The following is a 23,082-nucleotide window of genomic DNA, read 5'->3' on the forward strand; positions in this document are numbered from 1 at the left end:
CTCAATTTGTATTGAAAAGTGTTGTTTGGACTCATGGATTTCGCTATGAGTTTCAGTCTGATAATCTAAACCAATCATTTTGTATTTTAAATTTCTCATTATTTAGTGTTTTTAGACTACTACACATTATTCATGTCAGAACACTTGTTCAATTATCTCTTACAAAAGAGAGAAAAAAAATTTAATTGAACTGTAAATTAAATCATTGATCTCTGTAATTTAAATGAAGTGTCATTTTAGTCATCGTAATTTTAATTTGAACATTTTAGTCCTTAGATTTAAATTTTGTTATAAGATGATCTTTCCGTCAAATGTTGTTAACAATTGAAACATAAAAAATTAAGTGCAAAATTAGAAGGATCAAAATAAAATTCAAAATAAATTATAGGGACCAACAACATAATAAATATATTAATTACATAGGTGATCATATAATTGGTTTTGAATTTCACTTCAGTCCATCTTTTATTTTACTCATAGTATTTTTCCGTTTCAAATTCAACAATAAGTAACAAAAAAAATCACATTCCAACAAAATTGAAAATGTATAAACCAAATCCCAAAACTATATTGTTGGTTAAAGATGGGAAAACTTCTAAGCCACCCTCTACCAACTGAGAAAAACCATGATAGAGATATGAATTCATTGAAAAACATATTAACAAACGTAATTGGGTTCTTCTACTAACAATATTATATTTGGGTTCTTTTATTTTTATTTTTTAATTTATATGTTGTTTTCGCAGAGTGACAGAGGGCTAATGAAAGGAGACTCTATTTTTTACTTAACTTTGAGCACTCAATTTCTTCTTCTTCTCACAAAAATATTGCCATTTTTTAGACTGCAAAAGCTTTTTTCACTAAAAAAAAAAGTCAACAACCTCTTTGCTTTGCTTTGCTTTGCTTCTGATCTGTTGGTTTTTTCTTTTCCTTCTATAATCGGAAACAATGCCTCTAGCACAGATCTTTCTCTCTGGCTTCGTCAAATTGCTGTTTGAGAAGATGACCTCTTTTGTATCCTCGAAATTACCTGCCTTTGAAGGTATTGATACCCAGCTGACCAATTGGACCAAGATGCTGCGCCAAATTGAAGCTGTCCTGATTGACGCAGAGGAGAAGCAAATGACAGTTCCAGCCGTGAACCTATGGCTTGATGATCTCCAGGATCTGGCATATGATTTGGATGATTTAGTGGATGAGTTCGCCACCGAAGTTTTGCAACACAAGCTCAAGGAAAAGCCACGCCAAACTAGTTCCAGCAAGGTATGGAACCTTATCCCTAATTTCAAGCCAACAGATGTTATCTTTAATTTTAAAATGAAGTCCAAGATTGAGGAGATCAATACCAGATTGCACAATAGTTTTGAACAATGTTCGAAATTTAATTTGGTTAAGATTGTTGGAAACACCACACCTACTAAGACTTGGCAAAGACCAGAGTCTACATCTTTATTTGATGAACCTCGTGTTTACGGCCGAAAACACGATCAGAGTAAGATAATTAAGTTGCTTGTAAAGGGGGATGAATCAAGTGATAACAACATTGGAGTAATTCCCATTGTGGGTATGGGTGGGATTGGCAAGACCACCCTCGCTCAGATGGTGTACAAGGATGAAACTGTGAAGGAGTATTTCAATCTGAAAGCATGGGTCTGTGTGTCAAATGAGTTTGACATTATGAAAATAACAAAAACTATTTATGATTCAGTGACTTCCCAAACATGTAGTTTTAATAACTTGGATCAAGCTCAAGTTGAACTACAGAAGGCTTTGGCGGGAAGGAAGTTTTTAATTATTTTAGACGATGTCTGGAACGAAGACTACAATGCTTGGAATGTTTTGAAGAAACCTTTCAATGATGGAGCCCAAGGGAGTAAAGTCATGGTGACAACACATAACAGAGACATTGCAACAATGATGGCAACTGTTGAACTCCATGACGTTAAGATCCTATCAGATGAGGATTGTTGGTCATTGTTTGCACAACATGCCTTTGCGAATACAAGTATTGATGCAAATCCAAATTTGGTATCAATTGGTGAGAAAATTGTGGAGAAATGTAAAGGTTTGCCTCTCGCTGCTAGGACACTCGATGGCCTTTTACGTAACAAAGTACAAGATGAGGAATGGGTAAATGTATTGCGTAGTAAAATATGGGATTTACCACACAATAAAAGTGACATCCTTCCTGCTTTGAGATTAAGCTACCATGATCTTCCTTCGCATTTAAAGCAATGCTTTGCATATTGCTCAATAATACCCAACGACTATGAATTTGAGAAAGAGGAGCTAGTCCTATTGTGGATGGAGAGGGCTTCATTATACAACAAAAAGAGAAGCAAATGGAAGATGTAGGAGCTGAGTACTTCCATGAATTGTTGTCAAGGTCTTTTTTCCAACCATCTAGTACCAGTAAAAGCTCTAAATTTGTGATGCATGACCTCATCAATGATTTGGCTCAAGTAGTTGCAAGAGATACTTATTTTAGAATAGAGGATAGATTGAAAGATCAAGACCAGTACAAGAATCTAAAGAAAGCTCGACATTCATCTTACATGCAGCAATACTATGAGGGTATGAAAAAATTTGAGATCATTGATAAAGCCATGCATTTACGGACTTTCTTACCATTTGGCTTAAAATATAGATCGGGTTATAATTTGGCAAGCAATGTTCCCCTTAATCTATTCCCGAAGCTAAAACGCTTGAGGGTGCTCAGTATGAGTAGATATTTCATCACAAAACTTCCAAATTCGGTTGGAGATTTGAAACATCTGTGGTATCTTAACCTTTCCTGCAGCCATATAAAAGAATTACCCGAATCACTAGGCTCTCTCTACAATCTACAAACATTGATGTTAAGAGAATGTAAAAAACTGAAAAAGTTGCCTCTAGATATGGGAAACCTAATTGACCTACGTCATCTTGATACTACAGGTGCAGATTCCATAGAAGAATTGCCAATGGGAATAGGTAAGTTGGTTAGTCTTCATACACTATCCAATTTTATTGTTACTAAAAACAATGGGCTTCGGATAAAAGAGTTGGGGAACTTAATTTATCTATAGAGGAAGCTTTGCCTATCTGGATTACAGAATGTGGTGAATCCTCTAGATGCAAGGGAGGCGAATTTAAATGATAAGAAGGGGTTATATGTGTTATCAATGGAATGGATTGTTAACTCAGATGATTCACGAGATGGAAGAGTTGAAACAGAAGTGCTTGACAAGCTACAACCTCACAAGAATTTAAAAGAGCTCCATATCAAAGGCTACCTTGGTACAGGATTTCCAACTTGGATAGGAGATTCTCTGTTCTCCAATATGGCTAACCTAAGTTTAGATAATTGTGGAAATTGTGCATCCTTGCCACCACTCGGACAACTACCCTCCCTCAAAAAGCTTTACATTAAAGGAATGAGTGTACTAAAGCATGTCGGTTGTGAGTTCTACGGGCAAGGTGGTGTTCAACCTTTTCCATTACTAGAGACTCTAAGCTTTGAAAATATGCCAGAATGGGAGGATTGGTATACTTTTGAAGATCACAAGGAAGTTCAACCATTCACACGTGTCAAGTATCTCTCCCTAATAAAATGTCCTAAACTTCTTAAAATGTTGCCTACTGATCTACCTTGTTTGAATAATCTAAAGATTTCAGAGTGCCCGCAATTCCTAGTTGAAGGTTCCAGCATTAGCCTCCCATCACTCACCTGTATAGCTATGAATGGCGTCCCTCTAACAAGCCTTGAAACGGTCCTTGAGATGGCGAGTATGGCTGATGATGAAGTGATATCGGCAAATGCAAAGTGTAAGCATCCGAGTTTAATAACTTCCTTGAACATTGGGATGATCAAGAAACTCGAGCTCTTGTCGAAATGGGTTACTCATGGGCTGATGGAACTCAAAGCATTGAAGATTACAAGCTGTGAAGAACTCAAGACACTGTGGAAGAATGAGGCGAGAGTGCAGCACAGTCTCCTTGCATTCCGAAGTTTGCAAATTAGAGGTTGTCCCCAGCTTGTTTCATTGTTTGAAGAAGATAAGGATGAAGAAAATGAAGGGTAACATCAGCAACAACAAGAAGAGGGACTCCCTTGCATAGCGAGGCTTGAGCATCTAAGAATATATAATTGTGAAAAGTTGGAGAAATTGCCACAGCTGCTACATACCTTCACTTTTCTTCAGGAGTTGTATGTCTATAACTATCCAAGTCTCGGCTCTTTTCCAAAGACAGGTTTTCCATGCACGCTGAAAACACTCAAGATACGTAATTGTGAGGCTCTGCAATCCTTATTTGGGTGGATAACACAAATTAATGACAATAATCTTGAAGTGTTAACGTTTGAGAATTGTCCATCCCTCACATGCTTGATATCGTGCAGAGGTGGGGGCCTACCACCCACACTTAAACACCTTGAGATTGAGAGGTGTAAAAAGTTGGAGGCACTGCTAGTAGAGGAAGGGATGGAAATTAACTGTCCATCTCTTGAGTCTGTTCGGATCTGGGGTTGTTATATGCTTAAATACTTGCCAGATGCCCTTCCTAATAATAATAATCTCAGGAATCTCAGTCGATTGATCTTGTATGGGTGTAAGAATTTGGAGTACATTCCGGAAGGATGGTTCCACTCCGCAACAAATGTAACATATTTGAATATCAGGGGATGCAAAAAACTGAAGGCCCTACCACACGGATTGCAGAGCATCAACTACCTCACTTCTCTTCAAGAGCTGTATTTGAATATTTCAGAATGGAACAACTTCAAGAAGATTGGTTTGCACAGTTTATCCTCTCTTAAAATCTTGTTGATTGAAGGCAAAGACGAAGAACATTCAGTGGGTTCCAGCTTTCCGATAGATGGGATGTTGCTGCCCACCTCTCTGATCGATCTTCATATCTCGAGTTTCCGAAATCTGGAGAAGCTATCTTCTAAGTTGTTTCAAAATCTCGCCTCTCTTGAATTTCTTAAAATCGGTGGTTGCCCTATGCTCAAATCTTTACCAGTGCAAAGGTTTCCTCCCTCACTTAAGAGATTGTCGATCATCGGGGGAAGTCGGAAACTAACAGGGAAGTGTGAAAAGGGGAAAGGCAAATATTGGCCCCACTTAGCTCACATTCCTTGTGTCGACGTTGATGGTTGATGATTGATGATTCTAAGTTCTAAACCATGTGGAAATTCCCATCGCAATACAAGCAATCAAATTGCCAGGTATCAAAACATAAACTAATTTGATAAATATATACATTTAAAAATATTTTCAGATTTTAAAAAACAATATTTTTTCAAAAAATAGAAAATCATATGAAAAACCATAACTGTTTTTGCTTATCATTTTTCAATTTTTTTTTTTTTTTTTTTTTTTTTAATGAGGGATCCCTGAAGTATGCAATACATTATATTTTCAAGTTAATCGAATTTTTTTGGATGAGGAACTTATTTGCAAATTCATATAAAAATTTAAAACAAAATAAATTTGTATTTTGAATTAACAAAAAAATATTTTTAAAAATAATGAAAAACATATGTTAAATTTAAATTCAGATGACCATTATGGAATGAGTAAATAATTTTTAAAATTTTGTTTGGTTTTGCAGTTTTCAAAAACAGTTTTAAAATTTTTAATTCATATTTTTTTAATATATTGGCTAATTTTCTTTTTTTTTTTAGATGCATCTAATCTACATATACTTAAAAAAATTTAAAAATTTAAAAATATTTAAAAAATTTAATAAATACAAAATAAATACAAAAATGTATTAAATATTTAGTGCTTTTTTAAACCATTTTTTTCATAAATTTAATATGTTTTAGGTGTATTTAGATTGAGTGGATCTAAAAACTTTAAAAAATATTGATTAAAATACTTGAAGAGTTCACTGAAAATTATAAAATATGGATTGAAACTTAAAAACTATTTTTGAAAACGCCAAAACTGAATAGAGTTTTAAAAATTATTTCAATTTCTAAAAACTAAATGAGTTTTGGATTTTTAAATTTCTAAAAAATATTTTTAGAATATACAACCAAACAAATTTTTAGAAAATTATCTTTCAAAATTGATTATGAAAACCAAACCTTAGTTTTTTGGGTTTTCTGTGCTAGTCATTAATAAATTATTTTTGTATTTGTTAAGTTGTTACCTGTCTAGTGACTAGGGAAAAGTCAGATTGAAAGTGATTAAGCTGGTGTAAATTCTTGTTGAAGGGGGAATTTTTTGGCCAGTCAAATGAGGGTAATGTTAAAAAAAAAAAAGAAAAGAAAAGGGAAGAGAATGAAATGCTATGAAATTATCTAAGTAGTTTGCAAATGCTTAGAAAAATTAAATAATTTTTTTGTTGTTGGAAGAGCAAACTTAAAGGTTACAAACAAATATACGCATATCTGGTGTTGAAATTTCTTTTTGGTGAGATATTCTAATAAATATGGAAATTGAAAGCAATTTTAATTGTATACTTGGAGTTGTTACATTTTCTGTATGAAAAGAATTCAGAGAAGTTGTATCAATCTATAAGGGATTATTTGATACAGATATGTGCTTTCAAGGATTTGAATACAAAGAGAGGCATATTCCGATAGATTTCCTTGCCTGCTTTTATTTCCCGAAGGAACCATAACAAATGGAAGAGTTCTCATTTCTTTCCAACTTGGTGCAATTGTCCCTGGATATCCTGTCCATCTAGTGATTGTTTGCTATCCCCATGTACACTTTGACCAATCCTGGTAAGAATTTTCTTTAGTTGAAATCGTTTTGTTGTTGTCTTTCATAATGTCTTTACCTAACTTGCATCATATGGCCTATCATTTTGTTTAGGGGAAATATAGCTTTGGGAAAGCTCATGTTTAGAATGTTCAAAGTTTCACAATTTCATAGACGTATGTTGAGTGATTTTTTATACTAAAAATGTAGTGAGTTTGGCTTCCCCCACTATTTTTGTTTGTAAAATTTTTGGGTAGTATGTTGTGTGAAGTGGAAATTCATATATATAGGTTGTTATAGTGATGCCCCAATTTGCTATTTTTCTTTTGATAACTAATTCACTCTCGCAGATCATCAATGTTGATTATTCATCAACTTAAATGTATATGCATTTATATGATGTGTCCTTGACTATATTATAATTTGAATTTTGGTTACAAAATAACTTGTATGTTGTAAAAAGTTGAAGCCATTTATTAAATTGTACAGGTAGAGTATCATCTTGTTATCTTACCCCTTGAAAATCAAGAGGAAAATGCTACCCATTTTGCTTAGAGGGTGAGTCGACATTATTTGATTAATCTTTGTTTCCTTGTTGGCTTTACTTAATATTTTAATATTAATTATATTCTTATACATCAAAGTTTTTAATGGGCACATTACATACAATTTGTTAATTATTTTTTATAATGTCAACATGTTCTGTATTTCATATGCTTAATCTCCTAAGCAATTCAGAACCAGTGGATCTTTAACACACCGTAAATATTGTAATTGAATTTGTGTGATGTTATGTCTACTGCATTTGTGTGTGGAAGCCTGCCCTTTTTTTTCGCATCTGTGCACAAAGAATTAGCCAATTGATGATTCCTGGTCCTTGGATTTCAAGTAATATTATATATATACAAGGATCAAAATTTCCGGTGTGTTGTTTCAAATAGTACAAAAACAAAAACATCTCGGAAATATTTTATGAAATAAAAATTAAATTGAAATGTTTGAAAATATAAATTGAAATATATCTAAATGTATAAAAGCTAATAATTGATTATAGCCATTCAAGTAAAAGAATTAAAAAACTAATGTCACCATGAACTAAAAATTATTAAGCATTGTCAAATAACTCAATTTTATTAAACAAAAATTTCCAATGAGGTCTAAAAACTTACTTAAACAGTAGCAATAAATGAAAATTTCTAAATTTGTATAGATACAATTTACTCTTTCAGTATGTCGCACTATGTTTTGGTGTGTTTCACTATGTTTTGATGTGTTTCAATGAAAACACTAGAATTTTATTATTCCACTAGTGTTTCGTTTCGGCCTCTTGGGAAATGGAAACACTTTGGCCATTTCAACGGAAACAAATGAAAATTTTGTTCCTCATATATATATTAAAGATAAATCCATGTCAAAAAGTTTTCATTCATGTATTGTCTACGTTTTCATGTTATTTGGTTCCAAACAAATGGCATATGGTACCTATTAAAATTGGGTGTAATTGCACATGCAACAGCCCTCGTGTCTTCTATGTGCACTATGTTAACTTATTACAATTGGAGGAATAGTTTCCTATTGTCCATCTTTAGTTTGGGAAATTTTTCCCTTTTGTATTCTTTTAGTAGCTGTTGGTGTATTGCCATGATTCCTAGGGCAGAGCCATGTATAACAAAGCTTCCACTGGAAATTTGAAGATCTGAAATTATATACACTCCACATGTTTACAAAATATCTACCTAACAAACTCTGTTACAACAAGTTGAACTAACACTTGACTTGTTTGGTTTGCAGAACAACATATCTCTAGTCTAGTCTTAGATTGAATCCTGGATTGCTGAGTCTTGCTTGGTTACACTAACTGTACAAACATTTCATTCCTATGGGGACATCATGCTGCTTGCAAAAGCTTCCGAGTCCAAACAGGTCACTTTTCGTGCTCATGTGTTTTGGCTTTTATAGTTTATCTTGCTTTTAGGTCGGCAAAAATGATCTTGTTCTTCATTCAAACATTCTATGAAGTGCTAGATTTCAACTCTTAAACTTAATTTGAAGGCCTTTTTTGCGATGGACCAAGAATATTTGATGCAGCTGCAATGATGGAATTTACATTGTCTCCTTGGGATCTCATAATTTATTAGGTGTAGGCCTTGAAGCACACCATTTAACACTTGTAATTCCTGTCTTCCAAAATAAATAACTTCAACTCTCTTTCACATGCATTACTAAAAATATTTTAGTGTACTCTGGTTTGCCAAGTTTGATTTCTTTCAAATTGGGTATTTTAGTATTCATTTCTCCGTTGTATGTTTCCACTTTGATGGAAGCGTATTTTTTTTTGGGCCAAATTCTAGGGAGTATATATGTTGTTTGGCAACATTGTGTTTGTTCATAGTGTTTATTGCCTAGCCTTGGAAAACTATCCAGGAACTTTCCCGAATGCAACTTTAGCTTCATTGGTTTCTTTAATATTTTTTCATATTTACTTGGAAAACTTTTTGTAAATTTCTCATCTTGTCTACTAACTTCTATACACGCCTTTTTCTAATAAATGATAATGTTAAATTATTTAAAGAGTCATGCTAATGGCAGCCCAATGGGCTGCCAATAAGGGGAAGAAAATGCCAAAAAACTCTCAATGTATTTTTTACACATCCCAAAGCATTTTCACAAATTTGGACACACTTTTTACACGTCCCCTGGTACTATTGACAGCCCAAAGGCTGTCTTTAGCATTTTTCCTTATTTAAATTATGCAAATGTATTCCATGTCCAAGAGATATGCTGGAAGACTCATAGGAATGATGGAAACAGCCGTAGAATACCACATGTTTTATAAAATTAAGTTGCATCTCTCTCTCTCTCTCTCTCTCTCTCTCTCTCTGTGGGGGAGTTTGAAGTCTTCTATGGAGTCCACCCTAATTTTTTTGTCATTTGTATGCTTTGCAGGAAAATCCCACACTATATACTGTTGAAATGGCAAATGTGGAATCAGTGAGTTTTTAATTGAATGATTTATATATGAATACTTTTGTTGTGTTATAATATGGTGAAAATACAGATAAATTCATATCATATCTTCAGGGGTTGTTTGGTAATTGTGTTGGGCTAAATAATCACAAAAGGACAAAAAAAAAGTCAAAAAATCACAAAAAGCCAAAAATCACAAAAACACAAAAAAATCCATCATTCCAAAGCTAAAAAGCCAAAAATCCAAAAAAGCCAATCAAGAATACCAAACGAACAAAAAAGTCTCAAGCTAAAAAAGTCAAAAAAACCAAAAAGTCAACTAAAAAAGTTATTGCCAAACGAAGGCTCAATATCTTTTGGTTTTGTTTTTTTTTGGTGTGTGTGTATATTTAATATAAATGTACAACACATTTTAGAAGAAAAGAACGAAGCATGCTTTTGTATCTATTGGTTAAAATGATGAAAATTTGAAAATGAGCTTTATAGACTTGTAATTTACATAGGGCTCTAGAAAATTATTTTTGGGTGCTTCGAATGCATGTTGTTCTGTGTTCCTATAGTCAAGAGCACTCTATCGAACTTGCCCATTTATTTTTTGTCCATGACCCATTTTTGGCGTTTTATCCTTTCAAAACGTTACCCACCTAAGGTTTTAGTTCAATTGTGAATTTTATTTTCCTCCCAAGGAAACCTTCGAGGAAATATATTTGAAAACCTTTTGAGATCATTAAATTTACGATTTTGGAACAAAAATTTACCATGTTTCGGAACGTGCTTTCCAAAATCTAATTCATTTGGGTGTTAACGTTTTGTGGTAACAATTTGGTTTTATGGATTTTGTAGAGAGCTTATTTCCATTGGTTTTTTAATTGGGGTGCATTCTGCACATAGCGCATGCCTATTGTCTCTGTTGGTTTGCAATAAATTATCCTTGTTTTTTTAAATGCAGAGGAAGATTCAAGTAATTTGATTACCATCAATTATTCTAAATACATTCTCTAAACCAAATTTCTCTCTTCTTATTCAGTATTCTAGTTCATCATTAATGGATTACTCTCAATTTTATAATAATTGGTCAATTGGAAAGAAGATGAAATGGATTATATCTCTTCTTTGCCAGACATTCGATTTAAGCAGTTCAAAAGCTAAGGACTTTCTGGATACATTTCTATCCATGAATCCAAATTCCAGATATGACGACAAGAAATTTTAATTTTAGTGATATTTCTATAATACAATAATTGTCATGTATGGCTTCATTTTCCTGTAAGGAGCTATTTATAATATACTTTTGATCAAAACTACTTGAGTTGTTCATTTGGAACTTCATGCCACCTTACCTACATGCAAGTCCCTAAATGTGATCAATTTTCCTTCATTCTGTCGCACAAGATTATTGAACAGGGTATTTGAATTATGGATGAGTGATCTTCTTGTTTTTTTATTTTTTATTTTATCCTTCATTTCATGTGTTCCTTCTGTCCTGTTTCTTTTTCCTTTCTTTCGCTTGTAGATGTGATTTTTATTTGAGTTTATTAAAATGTATATTTTCATTGAACTAAAGCTGCATGCATGCCAATGATGCAAATGAAGGATTTTTTGGTGGCTAAATGAAATTATTCTTGATATTTCATTATTTGATTTAAAAGCATATTTAAATTGCTTCTTCCCATTTTTCTCAAATATATCAAATCCTTGGTAGGGTTATAATTAACGTTGATCATGAGTATTTCTATGGATATATATTTTTGCCCTCATCAGTATGCTATGTCTTAGCTGTGCACTGGATAATCCTACTGTTGCACTGAAATTCATTAATCATTATCGTATCAGGCTTTTCTTTTCTCTTTATTTTTTCTTTTATGCATGATTTTAAAACATGTGAACTCAATTTTCTTCCAACAACTGGGTTTCGAAATTGACACTTTTTTTTATATTGTGATTTGTGACTATTATAACATACTGTAGTGCTTCACTGAACTGAAGATGTAGACCATATGTATCTAAATATGCTTAACTCTGTCCTAGTTGCAACATGCAGCACTGAAATGCTTTCTTTTCTCTCTTGAGTTTGTCTAATTGCATTTAAGTTTGTGTTAATATCAATAGCGCTTAAGTTGGCAGTGATGCAAGAATTGTTTTTCTCACTATTTGCATCCTGCTCATAGCGGACAGGTTAGAATCCACGATTTCTTCAGGGTCCTGAGATTGAAGGCTTGTAATCTTTCTGAAAAGGTTAGTTACCAAGTATTTTTCACTTTTTATGTAACCTGCTGATCTTTAATATGAATATCTTGTTTGTGTCTCCATGCTTGAAAGGCCTCTTTTAAGTATGTTATCTCTGTCTAGTTCTTTTTTTATTTTTGACATTCAAACTGCAAACTCATTTGTTACATATAAATATTTTAAAAATTAATTTGCCATAGAGTGAAGGTCGATATACATTTGAACAATAAAATTGTCAGAAGACAGGCATGACAATTTTTAACAAGGATTTGTGTTTGTGTCAAATGCCAATACTTTTCACACTTTCGGAGTTATGTAGAACACATTTTAAAGCTGTTCTTTATTCAAAAATTAAACTTCATGATTTATGACACTTGGGCAACATGTCCTCACACTGGCCAATATGTAACCCGCAGAACTCATTTGTTGTGTTACTGATTTCATCTAGTTTAGAGAAAAATTGTAATCATGAAGAAATATCAAGTCAAAGGCTTGTACAAAAATTTTCAATTTGACCATATTTTAAAAGAGGATAAATTACCTATAAGGAGTGGGGTGTGGGAGGAGAGAGGGTGTGGGAGGAGAGAGAAGTCATTATAGTTATTTGCACTTCTGTGCCTGACACAAATTCTGCTCTATCTGTCTCTGTTATCATCAATGATTATATCAATAGAATTCACTACTAGAAAGTTCAATTACAACTTAAACGATCCCATTACAGGGGTGAGGACACTCTAAATACACATATTGCCAATTAGAAGCAAATCAATTAGGAAATTGATAGATGATTGATTATTATCCGTGGATTGATATGACTACTTTCAGTATGTATACGTAACCAAGTAGGACTAGTTCAGTTGACCAGAATTCTTGCATCGCTCATGTAGGTCAAGGGTTCTTGTCTTGCCATGGACAAGGTTCCCCTCCTCCCAAGGCTATGATTGCAAATGTCCAAAAATAAAAATAAAATAAAATAAAGAAAGATATTACCACTTGGAACTTGCAGACTGGGGACCCTAACATTCCAAAGTTGTATAACAGAATGCTCAACTCCTAATTGGATTCCAAAGCTGCAATGGCTTGTCACACTTGATTAAAACCTGTGTTAAGTATCAAATGAAAAAAATACTAGAAGCATGTTTTTCCTTAATTTTTCTTATCAACCTGTATAGAATTGAGTGCAGCAAGTATTGAACGATGTTCTCCAGGAACTTCGCACCAGTGACTGCAAGGCTATGACAATTATCATGGTTATTAATTCCTCTGATTTACTTGAACAAAAATACTTAAGCATTAAGTTGCACAGATGATAGTTAATTAAAGGAGAAGGCAGTATAAGTTACGACCACAATATATTAGATTTGTGAATCATATACTATGCGATTTGCTATGTAATAGTACTCTTATTTGCTGTTGTGTATCTATTTTCTTATGATTTGATGAGTCACTATCTAACTTTCAATGTTGGACTGTAGTGATGTCCCATGTCTGTTCGTACTTCTTAGATGTTGACCCATGTTATGTCTTTGTGATGACTTGAACATAGTTGCTGGTGACACAAAATGGATGTGAAATTATGGTTACTAATAGGAAAATGCAATATTGTATAATTATGAAGCAAGGGTACAGATACTAATACGATACGAGTATGTCGATATGGCAAAATCTAAAAAAATTAGAGTACGGATAACGCTTGGTATGTTTGTAAAAAAAATATTTATTTTTAATTTAGAATAATACAAAAATTGATTAAATGATTTAATTTGTTAAGATTCAATCCACAATTAACATTGAATGCCAAAAGTAAAGGTATAAATCAAAATTAAATGTCATTATATTAAATAATTTACAAATCACAGCTTAATTTTATTTATAAGGGTAAACTATCAATAAGTCCTAATAATTAGACTTAATTCTCATCAAATCCTATTGAAAATAAGACCTAGTACAATGTGACAATTTTTTGCATATGTCGCTAAAAATTGACAATTAGTGACTTTTTTTTGTCACAGTTTTTTATAAATTGTTACTAAAACTTACAATTAGTGACTTTTTTGTGATAAATTTTTCAAACTGTCATTAAAAGTTAAAAATTAATAACATTTTTTTTAAACTGTTGCTAAAACTTATAATTAGTAACATTTTTTGTGACAATTTTTAATCTATCGCTAAAAATTAACAATTAATAGCATTTTTTAATAGTGTATGATGAAAAATGTCATAAATTATCATATAACCTATTGGACAATAAGTCCACTTAGTAGGACCTACACGTAAGTCTCCCATTTTATAATCATGCTAAGCATAAAATTAAAAATAAAAATAAAAAGTCTAGAGAAAGAAATTTTATCTTTGTAGTAGAAGAAAATAGTGTTTCGATTAAGGTACGGTATAACTTAGGTATATATTAGGTACGTTTGAATATTCCAAAAATTTGAATACGTGTTTCGTGTGTCCAGTAGGTGAGCAGAAGTACACCATACGAAATACCATTTGCCGGTGAGTACCCAGTACTGGTATGGCATGTTTGCCAAAATACCCATGCTTCATAGTTGTATAACTATGTAGATAATACTAGGCCTTAATCTTGAATGGATGGATATGAGGCCTTTGCTGGGGAAATAAATTAGATGCGTGACTAAATTTTGCTGTCCATGAAATGTGAAACAACATTACAATTTACAGCTACTTGATTTGAGAAAGTTTTCATATTTAAGAAGTTATTTTTTCTTGATTTCATCACCTATCTCATGGCAATTATTCTATGTTGTAGATATTTGGAGTCCTTGATGTGGAGAAAAAAAGGATAAAATAGCATTCAAGTAGGGGATAATCTCTCTCTTAGTTATACATGCGATCCCCAATTGGTCCCAACTGTGTCTGCACAAAGCCAATACAGAGCCTCTCATAGATAGAAAATCTATTGCTTGCAGTTCCTATATGGGTCAACTCATGTCCTACAGCAACCATTTTCAGACGAGCCTGTGAATTGGCCTTTGTTGAGTGTCACACTGGTGGAAACCATTACATTTCCGAGCAAGAAGTATGTTTCATACTCTTTTCCTTGGTATTCCCTTTTATTTATTATACTTTTGGATAAGGTTTAAGTTGTGTACTCTTCGTTGGTAAATGGATGGCTCAGTTGGGAGATTCCATTAAGACGGCTATTCCAAACATGGACGAGTTTGAGGTGAGTAATTGACATCCTCATGGGTTCAATGGACATGTCAGTCTAATCCATACAATAACCTTAGAAAAGTAACCACAACGATATATTTTTCTTGAAATTCTTTCGAACTGACGCTTTGTTTTACTTTACATTTGTAGATCCATGAACTATTCAAATCATTTGATACCGACAGCGATGGGAGGATCAACAAGGATGATTTTATCGCCTGTTTAAGAAGAAATCCTTTGCTTGTTGCACTTTTCTCTCCCCAGTTAATGCACAAGAACTTGTCTAGAGTCGATACATAGGAGGTTAAAGGAGATGGTGTGATGGATGATGGGTTGATGAGTCTTCTGTAGATTTGGCTCTATGAAACATTTTAGCTCTTTCACAAAGGGCTTAAGTGAGGGATAGGTCATTTGCATATAATTTTTTTTCTTTTGAAAATAGTCACTTAACTTCTTGTGGTTTGTTGAATAAAATATACTATCTTCATCAAAATTAACAATGTATTACACATGTCTACGTTTTCAAATAGTATGGGATTATGTGTATATATAGGGGTACAGTGAAGTGTTTAGTTTAGAAAATGAGATTATTTAAGTTTGTTTACAAGTACTTATAAATTACAAGGAGTCAATTGTTTATTTCAAATGACATGGGTATTATGTGCACATAACTTGTACTATAAAGGGATAACGTGAAATATTGGTTTTTTTTTTTCTTTTCTTTTTTTTGGAGGGGAGAGGGGATAAATTATAGATTTGCTACTTGAAATTTGTCTAGAAATATAGTTTACTTCTTGTGATTTTAGAAATTATAATTTTTCCCTCGTCAAAATTAGTTTATTAACAGAATTGATGAAAAAAATAAAATAACCCTTTTTTTTCCCATAATTAATTAACATTACCCTATTACCTATCTCCCTTTCCTTTGTTGTTAAACTTGTTCTTATTTTTCTTTCATTTCAACCACTTTCTATCCTTGTCCCCCTCTCTAGCACCCGACCCTCTCTCTCTCCTTCACAGCTACCATCGTAATTTCTTTAAATGGTTGGGGTACACTTTCTTTCCTAGTCACCTCCACTCCCTTCCCTACTTTCGCTGCTTACTCTCACTCCCACTTGTACAATCCTTTCTTGAAACACTTTATTAGTGCTCTTGTATTAAAATCTAATCAGAATATACCTGGAGCCATCTCCTTATTAATATAACCTTACCCATCACTCCTACTCCCAGTTGTACTTGAAAAAGAAAATAATAATAAACAAATAATTATCAATCCCTCAGCCAAATAAATATTGGTTTAACATTCAGAATTGACACCATTGTTGTGTGATTCAAAGAAAGAGACTTGCATTTTTTTTTGTTTTTTTTTTTTTGTATTTTAGTAAATGCTTTTGTGACTACTTTCTTCTTTCTTTGTGGTACCTACCATTATTGGTTCACACTCTCTTCTTTTCTGTTTGTCATTTTTTTTTCTTTTTTTTTTTTTTGGGTTAATTAAAAAAAAATCTAAGGTTTCACACATTTTTCATTTTAAATCTCAGTATTTCAGTTTTAACAAATTAAACTTTGGAGTTCCATCTGTATTTTAATGTGCCCTCTTCTCCGTTCATTTTCGTCTATATAAGGTAATGGAGAATCGTTTTGAGGTTTAAAGTAAAAAACACTAGAGTTTAAAGTGAAAAACGCATGAAACTTTAAAAAAAAATTGTAATTAACCCTAATATTTAGGGGTTGTTTGGCGTGTCCTAAATAAGTGCACTTTTTATATTTTTGGACTAAAAAGTTGAGGAAAAAAATATGAATGTTTGAGTTAACTTTTTGTCTTTTTACGAAAAAATGTGTAATAAAAAATTGTATAAATAAAATGTATAGGGGAAGAAAGTTGAGTAGGTTGTATGGCTGCCTTGCTCGGGGCAACGTGTTTTACACAGCAAATTATTACCTCCTTCGGGACAAAGCGTTTGGACAATGATGGTCGGTCCATGGGGGCCACCACGGGTCCCATTTTAATAATCCGAACCGTTCAATATGTACAACTCGTCGAGTATTATATGCCTGTAAAAAATCACGTTGATCAGATATCGATGGCTATATGATCGGATTAGTTTTTTTTTCAACAATTAACTATCACACCATCCGTTTTGTTTATACAAAACTGATTTGATCATATCGTTAACGATATTCGATTAACGTGATTTTTTACAGGCATATAGTACTCGACGAGTTCTACATATTGAACGGTTCAGATTATCAAAACGGAACCCTTAGTGGACCCCCAAGATCCTAATATTACCGTCAAACTTTGTGGCTTTACATATGTAATTTTTTTTTTTTGCCCAAAAAGTGTATGACCTACCTTCCTGCTGGGACAGTACGGCTGACAATGTAATGAAAACTTTTGTATTACAAAAATGTATAAAATATTTTTTAATATTTTTTATTTGTGAATAATAATGACTTTTTTTCTTTTTGTGTAACTTTTTGACTTTTTAAATTTTTTAGGACTTGCCAAATCTGGCCTTAATATTCTCACCTAATATTTACATAATTTTTTTAAACCAATAAATTTGGTTGCTAATATATTATTATCATCTTTAGGACCAAATATTTTCGTCATTATCCATTAAAAATATTTTGAGATCAAATATTTTTATTATCTATACTATATATTAAGCAAAAGGGGATTTTTAACCCCAAGCCTTGTGGGAGTTTCAATCTCCCAATCTAAATTTTCTAATTTTTTGATTTAAAAAAAAAAAAAACCTTAGCATTTATTAACTTCTCTCAACCCCCAAGTTTTACCCTCATAATAACACTTTAATGCATTAAGAACAAGCATAAAAAAAATTCTTTGAAATCCAACACATATGAATTCCTTTAAAAGTCACAACACATATGATTATTATCCCTCATAATAACACTTTAATCCATTAAGAATAAGCATAAAAAAAAAATCTTGAAAAGTCCAACACATATGATTATTATCAAAATATTAAACTTTAATATAATATAATAAAAAAAAAGACAGTTAATTCCTTGAAAAGTCTAACACATCTATACTTCTATCTATACTATATATTAAGCAAAAGGGGGTTTTTAACCCCAAGCCTTGTGGGAGCTCCAATCTCCCAATCTAAATTTCTTGATTTTTTGATTTAAAAAAAATAAAAATATTAGCATTTATTAACATCTCCCAACTCCCAAGTTTTACCCTCATAATAACACTTTAATGCATTAAGAACAAGCATAAAAAAAATTATTTAAAATCCAACACATATGAATTCCTTGAAAAGTTTCAACACATATGATTATTATCCCTCATAATAACACTTTAAAGTATTAAGAACAAACATAAAAAAAATTTCTTGAAAAGTTCAACACATATGATTATTATCCCTCATAATAACACTTTAAAGCATTAAGAACAAATATAAAAAAAAAATTTCTTGAAAAGTTCAACACATATGATTATTATCAAAATATTAAACTTTAATATAATATAATAAAAAAAAGACATTTAATTCCTTGAAAAAGCATTTAAAAAAAATCTTAAAAAGTCCAACACATATCATTATTATCAAAATATTAAACTTTAATATAATATAATAAAAAAAAAAGACAGTTAATTCCTTGAAAAGTCTAACACATCTATACTTCTATACTATATATTAAGCAAAAGGGGGTTTTTAACTCCAAGCCTTGTGGGAGCTTCAATCTCCCAATCTAAATTTCTTGATTTTTTGATTTAAAAAAAAAAAAAAACATTAGCATTTATTAACTTCTCCCAACCCCCAAGTTTCACCCTCATAATAACACTTTAATCCATTAAGAACATGCATAAAAAAAATTCTTTGAAATCCAACACATATGAATTCCTTTAAAAGTCACAACACATATGATTATTATCCCTCATAATAACACTTTAATGCATTAAGAACAAGCATAAAAAAAAATTTCTTGAAAAGTCCAACACATATGATTATTATCAAAATATTAAACTTTAATATAATATAATAATAAAAAAAAAGTTAATTCCTTGAAAAGTCTAACACATAAGATTATTATTAAAATATTAAACTTTAATATATAAAAAAAAAGACATTTAAAAATCACAATTCACATAAATAGATAATTGTAAATACAATCCGTGCATAGCACGGCTGATATGCTATCTATACTATATATTAAGCAAAATGGGATTTTTAACCCCCAAGGGCTGTAGGAGCTTCAATATGTCAATCCTAATTTCCTAATTTTTTGTTTTTTTTAAAAAAAAAAATTAACCTCAGCATTTATTAACTTCTCTCAACCCACAAGACTTTTTAACTTCTCTCATAATTACTACAGTACCTTTTCCGAAACAAATAATTTATATATTAAAAAAAAATTAAAACAAATATAAATATCTATATCTATATCTATATCTATCTATTTATTTATATCTATCTCTAACCCAAAAGTTTTGTGGGAGTTCAAATATGTGAAGCTTAAGTTCTTAATTTTTTTGATTTTTTTTTTAAAAAAAACTTAGCACTTATTAAATTCTTTCAAGTCTTTTTAACTTCTCCAATACACACACTCTTTTTAACTTTTCACATTAAAAAAATAAAAAATTTAACCTCAGCTTTTATTAACTTTTCTCAACCCACAAGACTTTTTGACTTTTCTCATAATTACTGCAGTACCTTTTCCAAAACAAATAATTTGTATATTAAAAAAAATTTAAAACAAATATAAATATCTATATCTATATCTATCTATTTATTTATATCTATCTCTAACCCACAAGGTTTGTGGAAGTTCCAATATCTGAACCTTAATTTCTTAATTTTTTTTGATTTTTTTTTAAAAAAAAAAACTTAACACTTATTAAATTCTTCCAAGTCTTTTTAACTTCTCCAATACACACACTCTTTTTAACTTTTCACATACCTATTGCAAACAGTGAGTCTCCTTTTTGTTTTCTCCTTCTTAACTTCTCACTTCTACACTTTTAACTTCAGTGACCACGTATGCAAACTGTCACGACCCCAAACCGCCCCTAGAAGTTTGGTGCCGTGATGGCCAGTAATCCGTAATTACCGAAGGCCAACTTTCAAAAACTTAACACAATCAGAGTAATAATGAACGGGGCTCACGAATGCGGAAGCAATAAATCAAATACAAGTAGTCCATAAGAGCAGTGCATAGATCAAATGCAATGACATTCATCTTACAACTTGAATACAGCCAAGCAAAATACATGTTACATCTTGATCAAAAGGCTTCTCGAGCCGACATATACAAAATACAATAAATACAAGTCAAGAAGCATGATTTTCAAGATTTGCCGACATGCAAAGCAGGGCATCGCCGACGTAAATACAAAAGCAAAGCCGACACAAGCACGAATCCAAAACAAGCATCCAAAACGATCTAGGCGTCGCCGCCGTCCTGCTCATCACCTACATATATATAGAGGGGTGAGTACAAAACTCAGTGAATGGTACTAGAAATAAAGGTTTGCATGAATAAAGCCGGAGTCTTTCAAAACGAACGAATCAAACTTTATCGAAGCAAGGGATGAACCGTATTCATCAATCAAGTATTACAAGTATCCAAAGATAATAACATCGGCGAAGCAAGGGATGAACCGTATTCATCAATCAAGTATCATAACATCGGCGAAGCAAGGGATGAACCGTATTCATCAATCAAGTATCATAACATCGGCGAAGCAAGGGATGAACCGTATTCATCAATCAAGTATCATAACATCGGCGAAGCAAGGGATGAACCGTATTCATCAATCAAGTATCATAACATCGGCGGAGCAAGGGATGAACCATATTCATCAATCAAATATCATAAGTCTCAAGGGTTACTTAGGCCCGTAGCCCGGTTTAACAAGGACCGTATCCTTTTTATACTTAGTACTGCGAAAGTTTAGAGTCCTCCAGCAAGGGACTTGTGCACTTGGTACTGCGAAAGTTTAGAGTCCTCTAGCACAAGGGACTTGTGTTACTTAGGCCCGTAGCCCGATTTAACAAGGACCGTATCCTTTTACACTTAGTACTGCGAAAGTTTAGAGTCCTCCAGCACAAGGGACTTTCCAAGGGTACATCAAAGCAAGGCTTATATTGACACATCAAAACAGGCTACTCATTCATGCTTAGCAAATACTTTCGTCAAAACAAAACAAAACAAGATTCATCAAAACAAGTGTAACATAGCTTTATTAGAAATACCACTCACCTAGTTCTTCAGGTGTAGACTCAAAGCAAGTGTCAAGGACCTACAACCACACGGCAAATCACAATCTCAAAGCAAGCTCTATACATGCAAATGATCTCGGCATTCTTGCCAGATCCAAGTCAAGTGAAGCAAAACAAGTTGGGAGTTCAAACACTGCTCCCGTCTTATGAAAACACACTGGGCATCGTCTAGGATTATGCCGAGGTCCCATTAAACAAAGTCGGGAAAAACCTGGGTTTCCCTTTTGAGTGTATGAAGAACATGATCATTTGGAAGATGGATGCAAGATCACAACTTGTTACAAAAATCTGAGTTTTCATGCCAAGAGTTCAAAACATGGACCTGGGTACTCACGCAAGAAGGTCATGCAAGAACAAACACAAAAACATGATTCTAGTTTCAAACTTTCGGATCAAAACGAGACTCTCCTCAAGAAACTCATGAAAACCATTTTCTCTTCTCAAAACCAACTTCAAAACAATGCATGACGTGTAAAACAGATCCGATCATGCAATGCAGCTAGATGGTCAGCAAGAACAACCAAAGGAGATCAAGATTCTAACCTCAAGACTCGGATCCAACGGTTCCAACCACGAAGATCAAGCTTGGAAGATCACTCTCACTCAAGAACTCCTCTTCTTCCTCCTCTCTAGAGCTTCTCTCTCTAAAACAAAGATTTGAGACAAAATGATTTGTTTCTAAGTCTGCCGGCTGTCTTAACAACTAGCCCGGACACGTGGCGTTATCGGGTTGGTTCAGCTCCAAAAAGGTGATTGATAGATAAGACAAGTCTCTGACAAAGTGTATGCAGCAAGCTCGGGTAAGACACATCGGCAATAAGATGACATCGGCTCAAATCAAGGATCCAGCAACAGGATAACAAAACATCGGCTAAGGAGGACGACACTTGACTAAGCTGTGCCACACCTTGGCCGGGGTGTGCCACATCTCGGCCTAGGCCATACCTGCCTGTGGATAAGGTTCAAGTGCGAAACATCTCGGCAATGAATGCCCGAGGTGAAGATGGGGTTGAACAAGATCTCAAGATAGTTCTAAGCACAAAGGGTCAAAGGCGGACTAAGCTCAAGATGACCTCGGCTATGCACACACACACTAAGCAAGGATCAAAATCATGCAAGCAACGGTAAGCAAATCAAGGCAAGACAAAACTTTCAATTTATCGTAACAAGCAAGACCATGCAAGAATGTATGCAAATATGACAAGAATAAGGTGAGGGTTGTTACATCCTACCCCCCTTAAAGAAGTTTGGTCCCCAAACTTGAATTACCTTGTTCCCAGAACAACTCCGGATAACGGGTTCTCATATCCTCTTCCTTTTCCCACGTGGCTCCGGTGCCATAATGCTCCTTCCATTCGACCTTTACCATCGGTATCGATCTGTTCCTCAATTGCCTCACTTGTCGGCCAATAATTCTTATTGGCTTCTCCACATAGCCCAAATCCTCATTAACTGTGATCTCGGAATGCTCAATTACATGTAGTGGATCTCGGATGTATTTTCTCAACATCGAAACATGAAACACATTATGGACTTGACTCAAATCCGGCGGCAAGGCAAGTCTGTAGGCAACGGGGTTAATCCTCTCAAGAATTTCAAATGGCCCGATATAGCGAGGTGCTAACTTACCTTTCCTTCCAAATCTGGAAACTCCTTTCATTGGTGAGACCTTCAGGAATACATGATTCCCAACTTCGAACTCAATCTCATTCCTTCTCTGATCGGCGTAGCTCTTTTGTCGGCTCTGGCAGTTTTAATCC

General features: G+C 33.2%; 2 protein-coding genes across 4 annotated transcripts; both read left to right on the top strand.

Annotated features, from left to right (window-relative positions):
• The first annotated feature begins 553 nt into the window (after positions 1–553).
• LOC114295251 (putative disease resistance RPP13-like protein 1) lies at positions 554–15,713 on the top strand. Of its 3 annotated transcripts, none has more exons than XM_082916843.1 (9): positions 554–5,209; positions 6,530–6,721; positions 6,813–6,874; positions 8,490–8,621; positions 9,645–9,689; positions 11,834–11,900; positions 14,665–14,934; positions 15,034–15,081; positions 15,219–15,713. In XM_082916843.1, exon 1 carries the CDS (start codon positions 949–951, stop codon positions 2,353–2,355), a length of 1,407 nt encoding a protein of 468 aa, XP_082772969.1. In that variant the 5' UTR covers positions 554–948; the 3' UTR covers positions 2,356–5,209; positions 6,530–6,721; positions 6,813–6,874; positions 8,490–8,621; positions 9,645–9,689; positions 11,834–11,900; positions 14,665–14,934; positions 15,034–15,081; positions 15,219–15,713. The 3 variants fall into 3 exon arrangements, with proteins under 3 accessions (XP_082772969.1, XP_082772971.1, XP_082772970.1); XM_082916845.1 differs by lacking the exon at positions 6,813–6,874 and adding an exon at positions 7,188–7,256; XM_082916844.1 differs by lacking the exon at positions 6,813–6,874.
• LOC145819406 (putative disease resistance RPP13-like protein 1) lies at positions 2,433–5,141 on the top strand. Its single transcript, XM_082913394.1, has 3 exons — positions 2,433–2,973; positions 3,115–4,060; positions 4,382–5,141. Exons 1-3 carry the CDS (start codon positions 2,433–2,435, stop codon positions 5,139–5,141), a joined length of 2,247 nt encoding a protein of 748 aa, XP_082769520.1.
• Positions 15,714–23,082: the final 7,369 nt, after the last annotated feature.

The sequence above is a fragment of the Camellia sinensis genome, chromosome 2, assembly GCF_055761805.1.
Source record: "Camellia sinensis isolate YWXY chromosome 2, ASM5576180v1, whole genome shotgun sequence".
NCBI lineage: Eukaryota > Viridiplantae > Streptophyta > Magnoliopsida > Ericales > Theaceae > Camellia > Camellia sinensis.